This window comes from Pagrus major, chromosome 12 (genome assembly GCF_040436345.1).
Source record: "Pagrus major chromosome 12, Pma_NU_1.0".
NCBI lineage: Eukaryota > Metazoa > Chordata > Actinopteri > Spariformes > Sparidae > Pagrus > Pagrus major.
In genome coordinates this window covers 27,342,786-27,359,812 of record NC_133226.1, presented here as the reverse complement: position 1 = coordinate 27,359,812, position 17,027 = coordinate 27,342,786, and the positions used below count along the sequence as shown (strand labels likewise).

Genomic DNA, 17,027 nt, shown 5'->3' with positions numbered 1-17,027 from the left:
AATTTCACACTGTAAACTCACAGTTGATACTGCAGCATTGTTAGAGAAAAACACCTTCCTCCACCTCCACCTCCTCCTCCTCTTCCTCCTCCTCCTCCTCCACCTCCTCTTCCTCCTCCTCCTCCTCTTCCTCCTCCAGCTCCTCCTCCTCCTCCAGTTTCCTCCCTGGAGCTCACCTGAGGCCTCTTCTTTACTCTGACAGGTGACTGGAGGTTTTGGCCCACTGAGTTTGAACAGGTGAGGAGCGATCGAGGCCAGGTGTTAATCAGGATGTTTGTTGAATGATCAGATTTGTTTTCAGAGTTTAGCATAGTTAACGTGCATAGTTCCAGTTTTTGTGTGTTCACAATAAAAACTGTAACTTTAGTGTAGAACTGAACTTTGATTCGTATTCTCAGCATCACACGAGCAGACGCAACATTAAAAACGAGTCCTTTTCTATTTGCCGGGCTGTCACGCCTAAATCAAAAGCTCTGGTGAAAATGAATGTGTTCAAGGGAAATGAATGATTTTTTTATGTAACAGCAAAATTGAGATTTTTGCTGAGAATTTTCACACCAAACATATTTTCATTTAAAGTTCATTTGAGACTCAATAAGCTGCATGTGACGCTGCAATAAAGTCAAAATGTAGCACAAGAAACAGCACCGCCAGCTTAACGCTGATAAAACAAAACAAAACTGAAAACTGAAGCTGTTGTTGTGAACATATTTGCTCTTTACGTCACATATTCAGGATTCACACCATTTTCTGCTCTGATTATAATTTTTAGATTGGATTTTTTAACTCAGTTTTTTCTTGTGTTCTTCAGCCTGACAGAGACAAGAACCCTTCTTCAGTTTGACAGATGACAAAACATAAAAACACTCAGTCAAGTCATTTCGATATTGCAAATTAAAAGCCAAAATATAACAGTGAGAATTTGTTTAACACAATTTCTATTTTTATGTAGAGAATTTGTGAATATGGTGTATTTTGCATGTGGATGTCTTTGCATGAGAAAAGGTGAAAATTTCCTCCCCCTATCCGAGCTGTCCTCCTCTCCTCCAGCCTTCCCCTGACAACTGCTCCGCTCATCACTGGCAGGTTTTGTTGTTCTGATCAGTTGTGACGAGCGATGAAGATATAAAATGTAATTAGTGTTTCTTCTGTTATGGAAAAAAAGCTGTGTTAAAGCTGTTGTGCAGAAATGCTGTTGAGTAACATAAACTTTTAATGGTACTGGCAGACCTGATTGTAATAAAAATATATACTCTGACACCAGCAGCCTTGAAGAAAAACTATGAAATTGATTCTTTTCTCATAGATCACACAAATCAATATCAGATGCACAAAGATTCAAATGATATTGAACGTGCTGTCGTTGTAACGCAGCTTTATGAGCCATGTCAATTGTTTAGCTTAAGTGATAAACTGTGTAAATAAAGAAATGGGCTCATTCTGAGGTTTATAAGACCTGCACAGATATCAAAGATCTGTCTGTAGATACAGTTTAATGTTATTGACACTGAACGCTAAAGGCTAAATTAATGCCATAATAGTTCAATACACTGGTCAGCAAATAGGGTACATCTATATTATACAGTATATGGATCTATTAGCACTTTGTAAACTCTGTTTTTAAAAATGCTATATGAATAAAGTTTATTATCATTTATCATTATTACAGTGAACATGATGTAACTACAGAGTATGCTGTCAGTTAGTCTCCAGCTGCTTCAGGTGTTTAGCAGAATGCTGCAACTCTGTTTTACTGTGAAGCTCCAGAAATGTGTTGTGGACTACGAGACTTCACCTGACTTTCCATCATCAGGAGGAGATGATGGCTGAGCCTGACTTTATATCATCAGGAGGAGATGATGACTGAGCCTGACTTTATATCATCAGGAGGAGATGATGACTGAGCCTGACTTTATATCATCAGGAGGAGATGATGGCTGAGCCTGACTTTATATCATCAGGAGGAGATGATGACTGAGCCTGACTTTATATCATCAGGAGGAGATGATGACTGAGCCTGACTTTATATCATCAGGAGGAGATGATGGCTGAGCCTGACTTTATATCATCAGGAGGAGATGATGAGTGGATCTACGTTTTGGGGGTGAATTTAAACATAAAAGATGTAAGCATTCTGCTAAACGTTGAGCTAATTTAAAATTCTTTGTATACTGCTGGGTAGCTTTATTTATAGAAAATATATGTATATCCTGTATTAACAAAGCAAAAAGTAACTTATGTGCCAAATAAATGTAGGTAGTGGAGTAAAAAGTATATTATATTGTCCACTGACATGTAGTCACATATAGCATAAAATAGAAATAATCAAGTAAAATATAAGTATTTCAAATGTGTGCCTAAGTAGGCGTGCAGTACTCGAGTAATTGTACTTAATTACATGTCACAACTGTATAAGCTCTGACTCTGGGGTTTGTGATAGCAACACATGACGTCAGTGAGTGAGGCCGACCTGGTTTCATGGTTCATTTTTTTACTCATCTCTTTAAATGTAACTTCAGGATAAATGTGATTAAACGCAGCCTGAAGCAGCAGAGCTCGCTTCCTGGTCTGGATCCCCTCCTGGACCCGTCACTGTGATCCAACACTCGATAATCATCCGCTCCACCCGATCGATTTATCTGCGAGCAGCTCGTCAGACTTCCCCTCTCCTGCACTGCGCTCACACGGTTAGCCTGTTAGCCTGTTAGCCACAGCACGCTAAACCTGAGTAATACGCACTACCAGCAGCCATGGCAGATCCAAGAATACGGCAGATTAAGATCAAAACTGGCATCGTGAAGAGGTAAGGTTGACTTTGTGTGAAAGATGAGTAAGCATGTCAAGGAAGCTACCTATAATAGCTACGTTAAGCTAAGGGAGGCGAGCTAACTAGCTTAGCCAGGCGGACAGGCTAGCTCCGCACCGCTCACGGAGCAGTGTTTGTCGGAGAGGTTTTTAACTTTACTCCGGTGTTTCGCCGCGGCCTGTAGTCAGTCAGTTGAATGCTACGCTGTTTTCTTTCCTTCTGTTTGCAGTGACTACACTGGCTGACACTCCTGCTGTGATACAAGCTCACTGTGCTCGAAGAGAGAGCATTATACTGTAATAATGTGTTTTGTATAACTTGAAGCGGGAGCTAGCGGTGGTCGACTGATGCTAGCTGTTAGCTAGTTAGCTGTTAGCTCCGAACATGATGCCTTTCTGGCTCGTCTCTGAGGTTATTGTTGCTGCATTGTCTCTGAAGCAGTCATGTATGCTGCTGGAAGAGGTTCACTGAAACCTCGGTGCCAAGAGCAGTTTCATCATATTGTTTTATTCACTCCAGTTGTCATAAATGTGAGAGAGAAAGCATAATTAGCTCCCGAGACGCTAACACTGAAAACTGTCTTAATTATCTTGGCAAATGTGAGACAAACTAACGTTTCACTGCTGTATTGAGCACAGCCCTGTTCAGCTGTTGTTGTCTCCGTGTAACATCGCTTCCCCAGCTGCTCTGAAGGGATGGTGGACATTTGTGGTGATGTAGGAAATAACTGCGCAGTCATGTTACCACAATGGGAAAGTCTCCATCATGTGCTGCTGCTGTCAACAAGGCCCAGACAGCACAGAGACAGCAGCTCTGCGTGTTTACTGCCACTGAGCACAACATGAACATGTACAGTGTGATGTTTACCACACTTGAACATGTCACTTTAATCCTTAATTGATTTGTAGTTACTAAGTTAAAAATGATGTGCATGACTTCATTAGACAAATATTTTATATCAGGTTTTTATATATATATATATATATATATATATATACAAATATCTATTAAATGTGTATTTATAACCAGAGGAGTACAGGAATCACGTCTTGGTACTTGTGGTACATCTGTTGAGGAGGAAACATGTCTGCACTATTTCACATTTGTTTTAATGTGTTATAATTACATTATTACCTTCCTGGAGACAGACTGGTTATGCAGCCATGCAGTTTGTTTAATTGTATGGGGATTTAGCTGGGAGTTGTCTCTTTTTAAATGATAAAGGACTACAGTCGGGGCCATTGGTAAACTTTGAGTGCTGAATGACCAGATAAAAACATCTATTAGGTGATGTAATGCAATGCAGTAGTCTTCCAGTAAATGCTATATTTTAAAACAAAAACCTTACCGTATAATTTATGGGTTGAATGTTTTCAGTGCAACAACACTCCTGACCTACATCCTCAAGGTGTGTCGCTCACACGGTGTCACCAACAACTCAAAGTAGTACCACAAACTTATTATTAACACATGACTTTTATTGGCCTGCTTTACAACATTAATAAGTGAATGAGGGCAATAACTGGACGTTTCCTTAATCCCAATCCAAGTTCTTTAATATTGGATATCTTTCATTACCATGTAACAGCTGATGATTAAGTGTGTGTCTGACACGTTGAAATAACAGCTGTAGCTACTAAATTTGGCCCACCTTATTTTTCACAAGCTTCTTTATCCAAACACTGAAGGTCCTGGTTCAAATCTATAAATTTGATCTTCTTAAATCATTAATATCCTGAAACTGACATGAAGCCATCGGTTAAAGAGATGTATCACTCTGTTGTACATGTTTGGACTACAAACTGAGTGTAAACACCAGCAAACCTGACAGCAGCCAGTCATCAAGTTACACACAGAAACAACGTTCATTTTTATACCTTTTAATACGCGTCACAGTAGTTTTGTGCTAAAACATTTTTTTGCCAGTAAACTCAGCACAACACATTGAATGCTTTGCAGATTTAACTACAAAGTTAGCTGATATTAAATTAGCTATGATGTGATCAGGACTGCAACTAACATGTATTTGAACTTTTTGATTGAATCTATATATATTCATACCAGTGGATTTATGGCACTTTAGTAGAGCCTGACCAATATATTGGTTGCCAGATATAATCAGCTGATATTGACCTACACAGACAAATCATGTCAATGTACATGTTAACGTATATTTGCCGATACATTTGTCTTTCTTTTTCTCTTTTTTTTCAGATTATAATGAAAAAAATATGCCTGGAATAATTTATAACAAATAAATAAAATGGTGACATTTTAGACAATGAAGATTATTGTTAAACTGTAAAATATGTTGCCTCCATTAATTATCTTTGTCACAAGTGTTGATAACGATATTTGAGAGATCATTGCAAAAAACTATCGGCCTCAAAAGTCTGTCGGGCTCTACGCTCGGGATTAAAAATAAAGTTGATCATAATAATAGTTGCTGACTGGAATCGATTGATTAAATAGTTCCCATTTTGATGATTTTGCAAACATACTTTAGTTCATGTTTCTCTAAATCTATAGCAGAAAAAAGATGAGATTGTTGGACAGGTTGTGCTTCTGAAAGATGTTTGTGAACTACTAAAACCAAAGACTACAACTACTGGCAGTTTTATGTCCCACTGTGTTCCCTCTGCTTCTTCACTGTTTGTAGATCTCTGGTGATGGATGTAGCTGAGGTATTTCATAAAATGGGAAAATGGCCTCCTATAGCACCAAATAATAATGAAGAGAATCCAAACCTTTTGTTTTGTGCATGACATCTGGACAGATTTGATTTGGGACAACACAAAGGATTTTTGATGTAGAACCTCTCAAGCTGCCGATCCAGTTTAAGACGGGCTATTAATAGAGCTCCATTACTAAACTTGGTACAAAGGCCAGATTTAGCATGCTGGAATAGAAAATACTGTAATATGATGATGTGTGGTGGGATAATGGGCTCAGTGTAGTAGTCTGTGTGATGGACTGAGAGGCAGACCTCTAATTCCCTCCTGTCAATGGAGATAATGTAATGTGCTATCGATTGTGTTTTGATGAGGGTCAGATTACAAACAGGCTCCCTGAGGTGGTAATGATGGCGGCTGGATAATGTCACAGAGTACACAGGGTACAATAGATGTACTTCATCACCGAGTACTGTCCTTCATATCATTTTACACCAAAATAAGTGCCTTTATGCAGGTTATTTTTTTTAAACGAAAGTTAACTGTAGGTAATCGACTCCTATCCTTCCTATTATTTTTTTTTAATGTGTCATGAACGAAATTGATTGTGGGGAATTTTGACTTGAAAATGCTGCCTTGCCCTCTGATGTACAGTCCTGTGTTGGTTTCCTGATTTTATTTTAAATTTCCTAATCCTGTCACCATGTCTGAAGGCTCGGCTTGCACATTACATCTCCCATAAAAACAAGTAAAATCTGATGTGTGTAAATACTTCAGATTCCCAACAAAAGATGAGATTACCACCTTTATGTAACCTTTATTTGTGTAGGGAGACTTTATGATTTATGATTACTTATTTAAGATTCTTTAATAGTTTGTTTTTCACAAAAAAAAGATGTGTGTCCCTCTGTAATGAAATGAATGAATGAATGATATCAGTTGTAAAAGTGCAGTTTTATCATCAGGATAATATCATGATTACTTAATAATGTTGGACAGGATGATCGTGACGTAAGAGCATCAAGTTAGCGGACTGCTCTGTGAGATGCTCCGTTTGTCTGCTGACCCGTTTTTTTGTTTCCATAATCCAAAATATTTCCACAATGCTTAATTATTCCTGAGAGGGAACGTCCTCATCGTCCTGTTCTTGCTCTTACCTGCCTGAAACGAGCACTGTGTAGGACGGAGGTGGGTTTGGACAGACATGGTGACACAGACGTTCCAGGGGAGTTTCATAATAAAAGCGTGTCTTTAAATGAACCTTTCCCACTGAAGTCAGATGTTTGTGGGTGTTGAAAGGGTTATAGCTGTACTGATGCTTCTGAGGTTGAGTATCCTCTCTGGGCCTAAAGCACCACGTTGTCATGGAGCCTTAATCAAGCCGTTAAGTTTAAATGTGCAGAATGTCATTGCTTTGTGTCTCTTCATAATCTCGTGTCCCTCCCATTCAGTCCCTCTCCCTCCGTCTCTCCTTGTCCTCTCCTCTTGCCTCGCTCTTCCCCTCCTCTCTTATTATATATTGGAGTTTAGAGGAAACCTGCCTGCTCTTTTAGCCGGGCCTATTTCCAGTGGCTTTTGCACATTCCAGTCAGTGCCTTTTCTGCCCTAGCGAGGCGGATGCCCTTAATAAAATGACAACAGTAATTTGCCTTTGTCATTCCGGTCCCAGCGCAGACTACATCGCGGCTCAAAAATACAGTGCTGGAGGAGGAGGCCGAATGTGTGTGTCGGCTGGCTCTAATTCCCTTTTTTTCTATTTTCCACAGAGCTGCCTTTTCCATTAAGCCTGAGGTGGCAGGTCTATTTAAAACCAGCCACGACCCCACCCCTCATTCACAGCGCTCCAAGTCTGGGAGAAATAAGAAATTAACATCAGGACTGGAAGGGGAGGAATGGACATTTTGTTATTAGACTGTCCTTCAGTTTTATTCAAATTATTCCAGCCCTCCTTCCTCCATCTTTCCCCTCTCCTCCTCGCCACCTTCTTTGACTCTAAACAGGTGACATCACTCACTCTGCATCAAGCGCGAGAGAGGAAGGCAGGAGCTGCGATTGCATATGGTGCCTGTTTAAAAGCTTCTTGATGGAAGCGTATTAGAATGAGTGGTAATTGACGTAAAATATGACAGAGTGCCGTCGGCTTCCTTGGCTAAGCAAGGAGCAGTGCAACACGGAGGGAAGGGTCTCCGGTAATGTGACTGATTAATGAAGGATCACTCACTTACGCACACACAGCTGATTTTATGAAAAATTAAATTTGTGTTGTCATTCCGACAAGCAGCCGCAGCCGGAAAAAGACTATTAGTTGGGAATCATTATCAATAGCGATATTTTCAAACTCCATTATGCCAATCAGGGTCAGAATCTGTTTAATAGATTTAGTTCCATTTGGCCCGTAATTGATAAATAATCAAAATTTATCAATGTACTGAAGCCCATTTTCACTAACAATCAAGGAAAAGAGGCCCATTTACCACCTGACTTGGTCCAAATTAGGGACTAAATTGATGATCAATTAATCTCTAAAAAGGACTGGTAGTGTGTGTGTGTGTGTGTGTGTGTGTGTGTGTGTGTGTGTGTGTGTGAGGTGGATAAAGGAGTCAGATAAGCATGGTGATGAGATGTTAGCTAGAAGACATACAGTTTTTTTATGTGTGCCTGCTGAATGGTCACTCAACATGGAAAGGGTTGACTTACAGCAGACCTATTCAACTGGTGGCCCGTGGGCCAAACGGGCCCTTTAAACACTCTGGTTCTGGCCCGCTGATCATTTTATTAGTTCTGTCTGTTGCTCAGCACAAAAGTACTTATTTCATTTCAACGTTTCAACCCAGGCTGTTTAAGCAGAGGGAATTTATGATAATCAAACCGACAACTTAACGCAAAAGATACATTTTTTTAATATTGTCTGTAATGTAATATGTAATGCTTCCAGAAAATATGCACATTTAGACTCCTTATCTTAAAAAAATGACTCAAACAGATGAATAGATTATCAAAATAATTTAATAACTGACAACTAATCTGTTGACAACTGCAGATGCTTTTGCATATTTGTATTTCATGGGATAATTATTATCATTAAGTGTAAAGTAGCTACTGAATTTTAATATTTAGTGTAAAGATGAAGGTTTGTTCCATACATATTTTTTTTATGTCAGATAAGCATTATAAAATCATTTTTCTCAGATTTCCAGCAACATTTTTAAATATGCAAGTACATCCCATCCTAAGTGTCTTTAGATCAAAGTGTACTCTCTATATAAGTTAAATTTAAAGTGTAATTGAAGGCTGATCTGTTGGATGTCAGTGCTGTGTGTAGCAGGACTGATGTGTTGGCTGCTTGTTATTGAGGTGTGTGTCTTTCCATCCTGTGGGAGATGATCTCAGTGCGTCCCCTCAGTCAGACAAACGGTGGACAGAATGAGGATAGATGGCCTCGTCTGTAAAAGGTGACCATCACAGCTCGCCTTTTCATGCTTGGGCCTATATTATCCGTCCGGGAGGCTGTGCATTTGTGTTTCGTGTTTGATGGAACAACACTGTGTCACTGCCTTTAACTGTGAACTGTCTTCTCCTCTCTTCCCGTTCACGTCGTCTTGCAGGCTGGCCAAAGAGGAGATTGCGTACAAAACCGAGGCAAAGCAGCAGGAGGAGAAAGTCGAGCGCCTGAAGGCAGAGGCAGGAGATGAGTACGTCATCAAGAAACAGGTATGTGTGTCTTATGTTTTTGCCTCTTTGATACTTAAACAATTATGTGTCTTAATGTGAAAATCTCTGCGTTAGTCTTTCATCTCAGCCACTGAGTGAAGGGGTTTTGCTCTCCCGTAGTCAGGAAGTGAATTCTATCTTGATGATTTGAGTGGCCCCTCATTCATGTAATGAGGTCAGTCCACAGTGATAATGAAGAATTAGGTTTTGAGAGGAGAATCATTAGTGATTTTGTAATTTGCTTGATGCAGATGTAATTATATCATGTTACTTTAGAGGAGTTTGATAATTACTGACACATGCTGGTAATTTAGTGTCCCTAACCTCCTCTCCATTCTCAGTCACTGTGCCTGCAGCCCTTCATCGTCTGCCTGTGTATTAAAGACACTATAGGCTCTGAAAATCTGTCAGACACACGTGCTGCTAGCTTGTCTTGATACCATCTTAAACACTGACTTTATCTTTGTGGAGAGAAACTGAAATACGAGGATTTGGACTGGCTCATCGCTCTGATTATTCACCCTGAGTGATGGATTCCTGGTTTTGAGAAATGTCTCAACACTACATTCATTTAGTTGAAGCTTTGACCAAATACGTGAAAAAATGACATTCCCATCAGCCTCTGCTGGAGACAGGTCTTTGTAAAGATGTGGTGGGGACGGGTCTCTGTAAAGATGAATAACCGTCACATTAGTTGCAGCCCTGATTCTGGCTTGGTCCACCAGAACTGCTCCACACTTCCTCCAGCAGCAGTACTGGTCCCAGTTCATTTTAATTTCCCTTCTCCATGCTGCAGGCCGAGCGGGCACCGCTCCTGATTATGTTTACTGGTAACATTAAAATTCTGAGTGTGTTTTGTTTTGTTTGCTCATTCATAGAGCGGCGGCTCGGGCTGAGCAGCAGGCTTGGCTGGTGTTAAATGTGGAGATTGGGAGGCCAGATGGATTATGGTTGGAGATGAGAGGTCTGAGGCAGGATGGATTACAGGTTTTTATTTTAATGGAATCAATACGCTGTAAGTGTCGTCTTTATCCAGCGCTGATGGGATCATTCCACTGCACTGGGAGGGCACCATGACTTTTCTCTGTTTCTACAGAGTCTGCCTCACCTTGTCACATCTAGACGGCAACCAACTCGACTAGTTGTCTTTCGGCGTGTCAGTTAGTCTGCCAGCCTGCCTGCCTGTGTATGAGTTCATCTGCGAGTGCCTGTTGGTGTGCACAGCCGTGAAATGTACACGTGTGTCGCTGCGTCCATGTTGTGGCTTTCCAGCTCGACAGAGGGCGAGGTGAGGAAGCATCTGTCATGAGTGAGTGTGTCTGACAGCGTTAGCCAACTCTTCTCTGCTCTTTAGGGTGCCAGCTGGGGGAATTCCACATTAGCTGCGGCTGTGAAAGTTCCCCAGGCTTTAACACAGTCTCACTCCAGGCGTAGTAATACCTCTTTACGCCTGATCACAGTGCCCTCAGCTCAGGGTTTCTTCATTTATCCAGGTGTGCAGTCAGATCGAGGTGGTCCCCTGCTGCCCAACTCCCTGCCCGATCGATAACTCAATAACATTTTTCATAGCGCCGGCTTGTTGGGAGATGTTAACCACAGCAGAGCATGTGGGACACCCTGCACTGTTACTGTGAGGAGCAAGGCTCCAGCCAATGAATATGCCTGTTTCTAGCTGTTTGAAATAATGCTCTATACTTGGAAAACATGTTTTTCTTTGTGAAGGCAGGTAATGAAAAGTGATCACAGGAGCAGTGATGGGGGTAAGTTAATTAATAAAGCTGGTGATGGCACTGCTGTGGTCTCTGTTTCAGCTGGAGGTGTTGCAGGAGTCCAAGATGATGATCCCCGACTGCCGCCGCCGTCTGGCCATCGCACATGCAGATCTGCTTCAGTTATTAGTGAGTAACACTCGTGTGTAAAAAAAAAACAACCTTTTTCATGTCACAACAGGACAAAAGTGTATTTTATTTTGTTACTGTGCCTATTTCATGGCCTTACAGAGTGTAATTGTGTTTGTAGGGTATCACTGACTCATGGTGACAAAAATAACTACTTGCCGTTAAATGAACCTAAACCTCAGCTTGTGTTTACGCAAAGTAGGTTTCTCCCAGACCATCAACATGTGCACCTATTGGTCCTTTGTGTTCCTGTTGTTTATCTAAGAGTAAATTAACCAAGCTGAACTAAGCTCAACCCAGTGCTCATAGGTGTTAGTATGAGAGGGTAAACACTGCTCATACGGCTGTTCATGTATAGATATTATGCAGTTTATAATATGAGACTACACTCAAAATTAGTAATTATTTTAGTTTTTCACTTGATGGTTTATTCTCTGACACATCTGAATTTTTATCTTGCGACACATTTTATTTGACTTTTATTGGATATCCATGAGCATTCATATATGCACTCATATCCCAATAACACATTATGAGTAGTGTATTCCTTCTTAGATGTTGGATTTATGGAGATATGACACAAGTGTTGTCGTTTGTTGGTTTTAATGGCTGCATTACAGTAATGTGATGTAATTTTCTGACTGCTGTGCTTGTTTTAGTACTCGTCTTTACCCACTTAGTCATTATATCCACATTACTGATGATTATTGATATAAAAAAAAAATCTCATTGTGTTCGTACAAATAGTCGTCTCTACAATATCTGTTGAGGTATTTGGTCAAAAATATTGTGATATTAGATTTTGTCATTTTTTTGTCAACATTTATTAAGTGCTTTAGAGGAAATCGCATATCAACCTCTAACAAGTTCATCCAATCATCTTATTCAGCCTGTATGAAATCATCGAACAGGTTACCTGTTTGTCTACCTACGTACCTGTCTGTCTGCATACACTCTGCCCGTTCACTCAGTGCGTACGACCGGAGTCTTCCACAAGGCTTCAGTGAACGCTTGGGCCGATCATGGATATTATCAAATAAGCGGTGGTGACGTAGCCAGTGCCTTTCTTAAAAGTTGATTTTCAACTTGGAGTGGCTGCACAAAAAAGGCGTAGCACTCAGCACTCTAGGTGGCCGCCTGCTGCTGCAGACGCTCGCTCTTCATTAGAAACAATTGAAAAAAAACGATGCTGGCGGTCAGAAAAAAGCTCTACGTGGACACGGGCCCTAACGCATCCTCCAGCTAGCCAGTGAGGGCTACGGGGCAGCAGGTGTAGTGAGGCGGTGCAGGTTCATGTGTTTCAGAGGAGTGGTGGGAATTCAGCTTGCTCTCGCTGGCTTCCAACAAATAATCAACTTTAAAGGTACTAATAATCAAAAGTATTAAAACAAGGTGACAGACGCTGAGTCCTGACATATTATTGTTGTTTAAAGTAGTTACGCGTTCTCATTCAGATCCAATCAGGACCCCAGCTCCACCCTCTTGTCCAAATATGGTCACTTCTGGTTCCAAAAAACCAAGATGGCGACATGCCGTGATGCTAAACCCGAGGCCCCTAAAACCATGCTCCACAAACCAGCAGGTGACATCACGGTGGATTTACACTTGGTCTTAATAGTAGATACCTCACCGCTGAGTCAAATCAAACAAACCTGCTCCGCCACTCATCACAATGCTGAACTGAGGATTTATGCTCAAGTATGACATGTTACACCAATTAACCATTTTTAGGTCCATACAACCAGAGTGTGTCTCCAGGACTTGAGCTGATGTGAGAAGCAAACACAAGCATGCGTGTCTCTGGGTCATCTTCATTAATGCAGAGCAGCAGTGTGCTGCTGTGAGTCACTCACATGAGAGCTGAGCGGCAGGCAGAGGGAGCTAACCTGGAATTAGCCACATGTCCTCTTCCCTATCACTCATCCTCCCCTGTTTCTGCCTTCAGACAAACATGCACATATGCACACGCTCATCACCGCTCATTAGCGGGGCTGTCACCGCGGTGACCACCACAGGAACTCACACACACTTGATTAAAGGACGTGGACACCATACAGCTACGTTATCGCTCGCTCCAACCCCTAACGGCTAAGTTTGGATCAGGGTAATGTGATACTGACTGAAGTTTGACCTCGGGCATTAAGTTTTATCATGACAGACAGCTTGGTTCAGATATTTTTAAACTCACAGTGATGTATAAAAGTTGTGGATTTATTCTGAAGTATGTAGCTGTAGTTGATCATTTTTGGTGTAGGAAATGGCAGTATTCTTCTCAGATTGCAATAAAACCAAACCGTGTGTGTGTGTTTGTGTCTTTGCAGGAAGCAGAAGAGGATTTGGCTGAATCAGAGGAGTACAAAGGGGCCAGAAACATATTGGACTCAGTGAAGCTTGAAGGATGATTTCTGATCTGTTTCTGTTCTCACTGTGAGATTCACTCGCTTTAAATGTCCATTCCTTTTCGTCAGGCCCTGTTGGCAGCCGCCGAGGCAAACTGAATCCATTCAAAGTCTCTGTTGATGTAATTATTTCTACTGTTTACTGTTAACGTGCCACCACGTTTGTTCATGCCTCTCCTGTGTGTGAAATCCCACCTGAACACGTTTTAGGAGTGGAGTGGGTTTTTTTTCTTAAGATTTTATTCGTCATACTAAAACACTCTGGACTTAATACACATGATTAAACCCACACACACACACACACATTTGTCTGTTGTCTTTTCTGCAATTATAACTTGATTTATTGAGAAACTACAGAAGCTCCGCTTTTTTATGAGTTTTGCATTCATTTTATATGAATCTGAGTTGGACCTTTAATGCCTCTAAGCACTGATCATCCCAGAAAACTGACCAGAGCTGCAATTAATGATTATTTTCACTGTTTGAGTTTTCTTTTGATTAATTGTTAAGATGTGACAGAGAAGTAAAAAATAACCACCACCAGTGTCCTCAGCTTGTTTTGTGTGTCTGAAACATAAATGCATCCAAACTAAAACGCTGTAAGAAAGCTGGAAAGCAGCACATTCTAACATTTGGAATATTATTATATGATATTGTTTTTGTTTTGTTTTTTTTTTAAGATTATTTTTTAGGAATTTAGCCTTTTTTAGACAGGAAGGCCATCAGTCGTACAGGACCCGAGCCGCTGATGTGAGACTATACATCGTCTTATATTTTTTATTAATCGTGATGTGACTTAAAGGTCCAAATTGAAGGAAAGTTTATTTTTCAGTCTCATTCTCAACTCCTCAAATATTGACGTTTTGGGACGGCGTCCGACCCGACCTTCAAACTCCAAAGTGTCGGCGTTTGACGAGTTGGGAATTCTCAAAAAACTGGACCTTTTCCTGGTTTCAAAGTAAAAAAAATTATATAATTTCTTCTACAGTTTCCATGTAGCTCTGTGTACATATAAGCCAACTGGCAGTCCAGTAATGTTTTCTGGTCCATAAAATTCCTCGAGTATGTTGAAAAATTTCAACTTCTGCTGCGTTTTTTGGACAGATCGTATGCCAAAGTCCTTATAGGCAAGTCTTGTCACTTGGCAGCCATCTTGTCAACGCCCTGCGCAGTTATCCTGGACTAACTGAAGGTCCTGTCTAAATGAATATGAGGGGGACAGTACAGTAAAAACACTTCTACTGTTTGGTGACGTCGCCCCAAAATAAGATTTAAAACGCCTAAAAGGTTAAAAAAAAAAAAAAAAAGAATGGTGATGTTGCAGTTATTCACAGGCCACAACTCAAGAACTACAAATACAAATGTCTAATAGGATAAAACGATGGAGTTGTGACTTTGACATCCAAAAGGTCAGAGGTTAAATTCACTGTGACGTCATAATATTCTGCTAAATATGTTCTGGACATTAATCAATCAATTTGTAATTTTATGTATATTTTGGTGTGTTGAAAAAATACAGGGAAAATCTGTAAAATATAAACAGGAAAATAATGTGAAACTAGATTATTTTACAGTGATAACGACTTGTACGTATAAAACAGAAAATTGAGTTTTCTTTTTTTCATGGTGACGTTAATATCCATCCGTAAACAAATGCACTTCCTGTCGTTGAACACCAGGGGCCTAAAACAGCGTGACAACCGTTGACGTGTATACGTAGACGCCACGTTGATTCGCTGGATCGTACGTTGTCGTCGCCGCCATATTGGATGTGGCATTGTTGAATCAGTCTGTTGTGTTTAGTATGAATTAAACTGCTACTCTTCATTTTTAAGAGGAAACAAATCCCTTCACTTGTTTAACCGTTGTTTTTGTTTAATGATCGTCATTATTATAACTTAAATGATTATAAATCATTGAATAAAGAAACGATTAATCAGAATCGGTTAAATGTAAACGTTTAAACCCTCAGTTTACAGGGCCGACCTGCCACATCCAATATGGCAGACGTGCTATCGCGACAACGGGCCAACACAGTCACTGTGGCGTCTACTTATATATGTCTATGATGACGAGGTGTCGTCATTAAATCAACTTTACTGATGATTATTTATCAAAAATCTCCAACAGTCGTCTTCATTATTGTCACAATGTCGATATCGAGGTATTTGGTGAAAACATGTATATTGTGATATTTGATTTTGTTTTGAGGAGATCTCAAACTATCAACACAGATATCATGTGGGGACATGTTTTTTATCTTATCTCCCTAGTTTGACAAAACTTGTCGATTATAAAAAAATAAATTGGAGGGATTCTAATTTTCTTTCAATCAACTAACAGATTAATAAACTGGTGGTTTCAGGATTCACACTAACTGCTGTAGCTGACCTGCTGCAGGTGACTGTTGTATCTGCCTGATACAGAGACCGCTGCTGTCTGTGACCCCTGTCAGTCAGCTGACAGATGAAGCTGTCAGTCTGTCTGTCTGAGTCTGTCTGTCTGTCTGTCTGTGAGTGTGTCTGTCTGTCTGTCTCTCTGTCTGTCTGTCTGTGAGTCTCTCTGTCTGTCTGTCTGTCTGTCTGTCTCTCTGTCTGTCTGTCTGCCTGTCTGTCTGTCTGTCTGTGAGTGTGTCTGTCTGTCTGTCTCTCTGTCTGTCTGTCTGTGAGTCTCTCTGTCTGTCTGTCTGTCTGTCTGTCTCTCTGTCTGTCTGTCTGCCTGTCTCTCTGTCTGTCTGTGAGTCTGTCTGTCTGTCTGTCTGTGAGTGTGTCTGTCTGTCCCTCTGTCCCTCTGTCTGTAAGTCTGTCTGTCTGTCTGTCTGCCTGTCCCTCTGTCTGTCTGTCCCTCTGTCTGTCTGTCTGTCTGCCTGTCTCTCTCTCTCTCTCTGTCTGTGAGTCTGTCTGTCCCTCTGCCTGTCTGTCCTGCAGCTCCCACATCTATTACCCTAAAGTGAGCGGGTCTTTCCTAAATAGTCAGACTAATAAATGAACTCGGACAAATTAAGGTCGCATTTGACTTGATCCTTATTTTACAGATTTCGATAATTATCGGGATCACCCCGAAGTCTCATTAGCGCCCTAATGAGGCGCTGCTGCTCCGTGGCATCTACCCCGCTCCATCTCGTTAAGGAAATCGCTCTTCAATGCTGATTATTTTATTTGGAGGTATAATTATATTTCTTTCGGATAAATCACGGCCTAATCGAGTCCGTGCAGAGGGCAGCGGCGCTAATTGAGGCATGAGATGCGGCGGCGGGGCGCTGCAGCTGGGCGGATGTGACCGCAGGACCCGGGCGGGCTGCTCACTCCGCTCCGCACGGAGAGACTGGAGGAGGATTCAAGTACAAAATACTACCTTATAAAATACTCTGTAGGCAAATATTTGACTCCAGTGAAAATACGAGTATTATCCTAACTTAATTAAAGTAGCCTATCAAAATAAAAGCACTGATGAGGCGGCAGGATGACCTCTTTCTGTAAGTGGATTTTTATTTCTAAAGCAGAAACATGAAAGCAGCATCATAATGTTAAAAATGTTTTAT

General features: G+C 40.9%; 1 protein-coding gene across 1 annotated transcript; it reads left to right on the top strand.

Moving 5' to 3' along the window:
- Window positions 1-2,659: 2,659 nt before the first annotated feature.
- On the top strand, window positions 2,660-14,026 carry tbca (tubulin cofactor a). Its single transcript, XM_073478561.1, has 4 exons — window positions 2,660-2,803; window positions 9,084-9,189; window positions 11,001-11,087; window positions 13,409-14,026. Exons 1-4 carry the CDS (start codon window positions 2,751-2,753, stop codon window positions 13,487-13,489), a joined length of 327 nt encoding a protein of 108 aa, XP_073334662.1. The 5' UTR covers window positions 2,660-2,750; the 3' UTR covers window positions 13,490-14,026.
- Window positions 14,027-17,027: the final 3,001 nt, after the last annotated feature.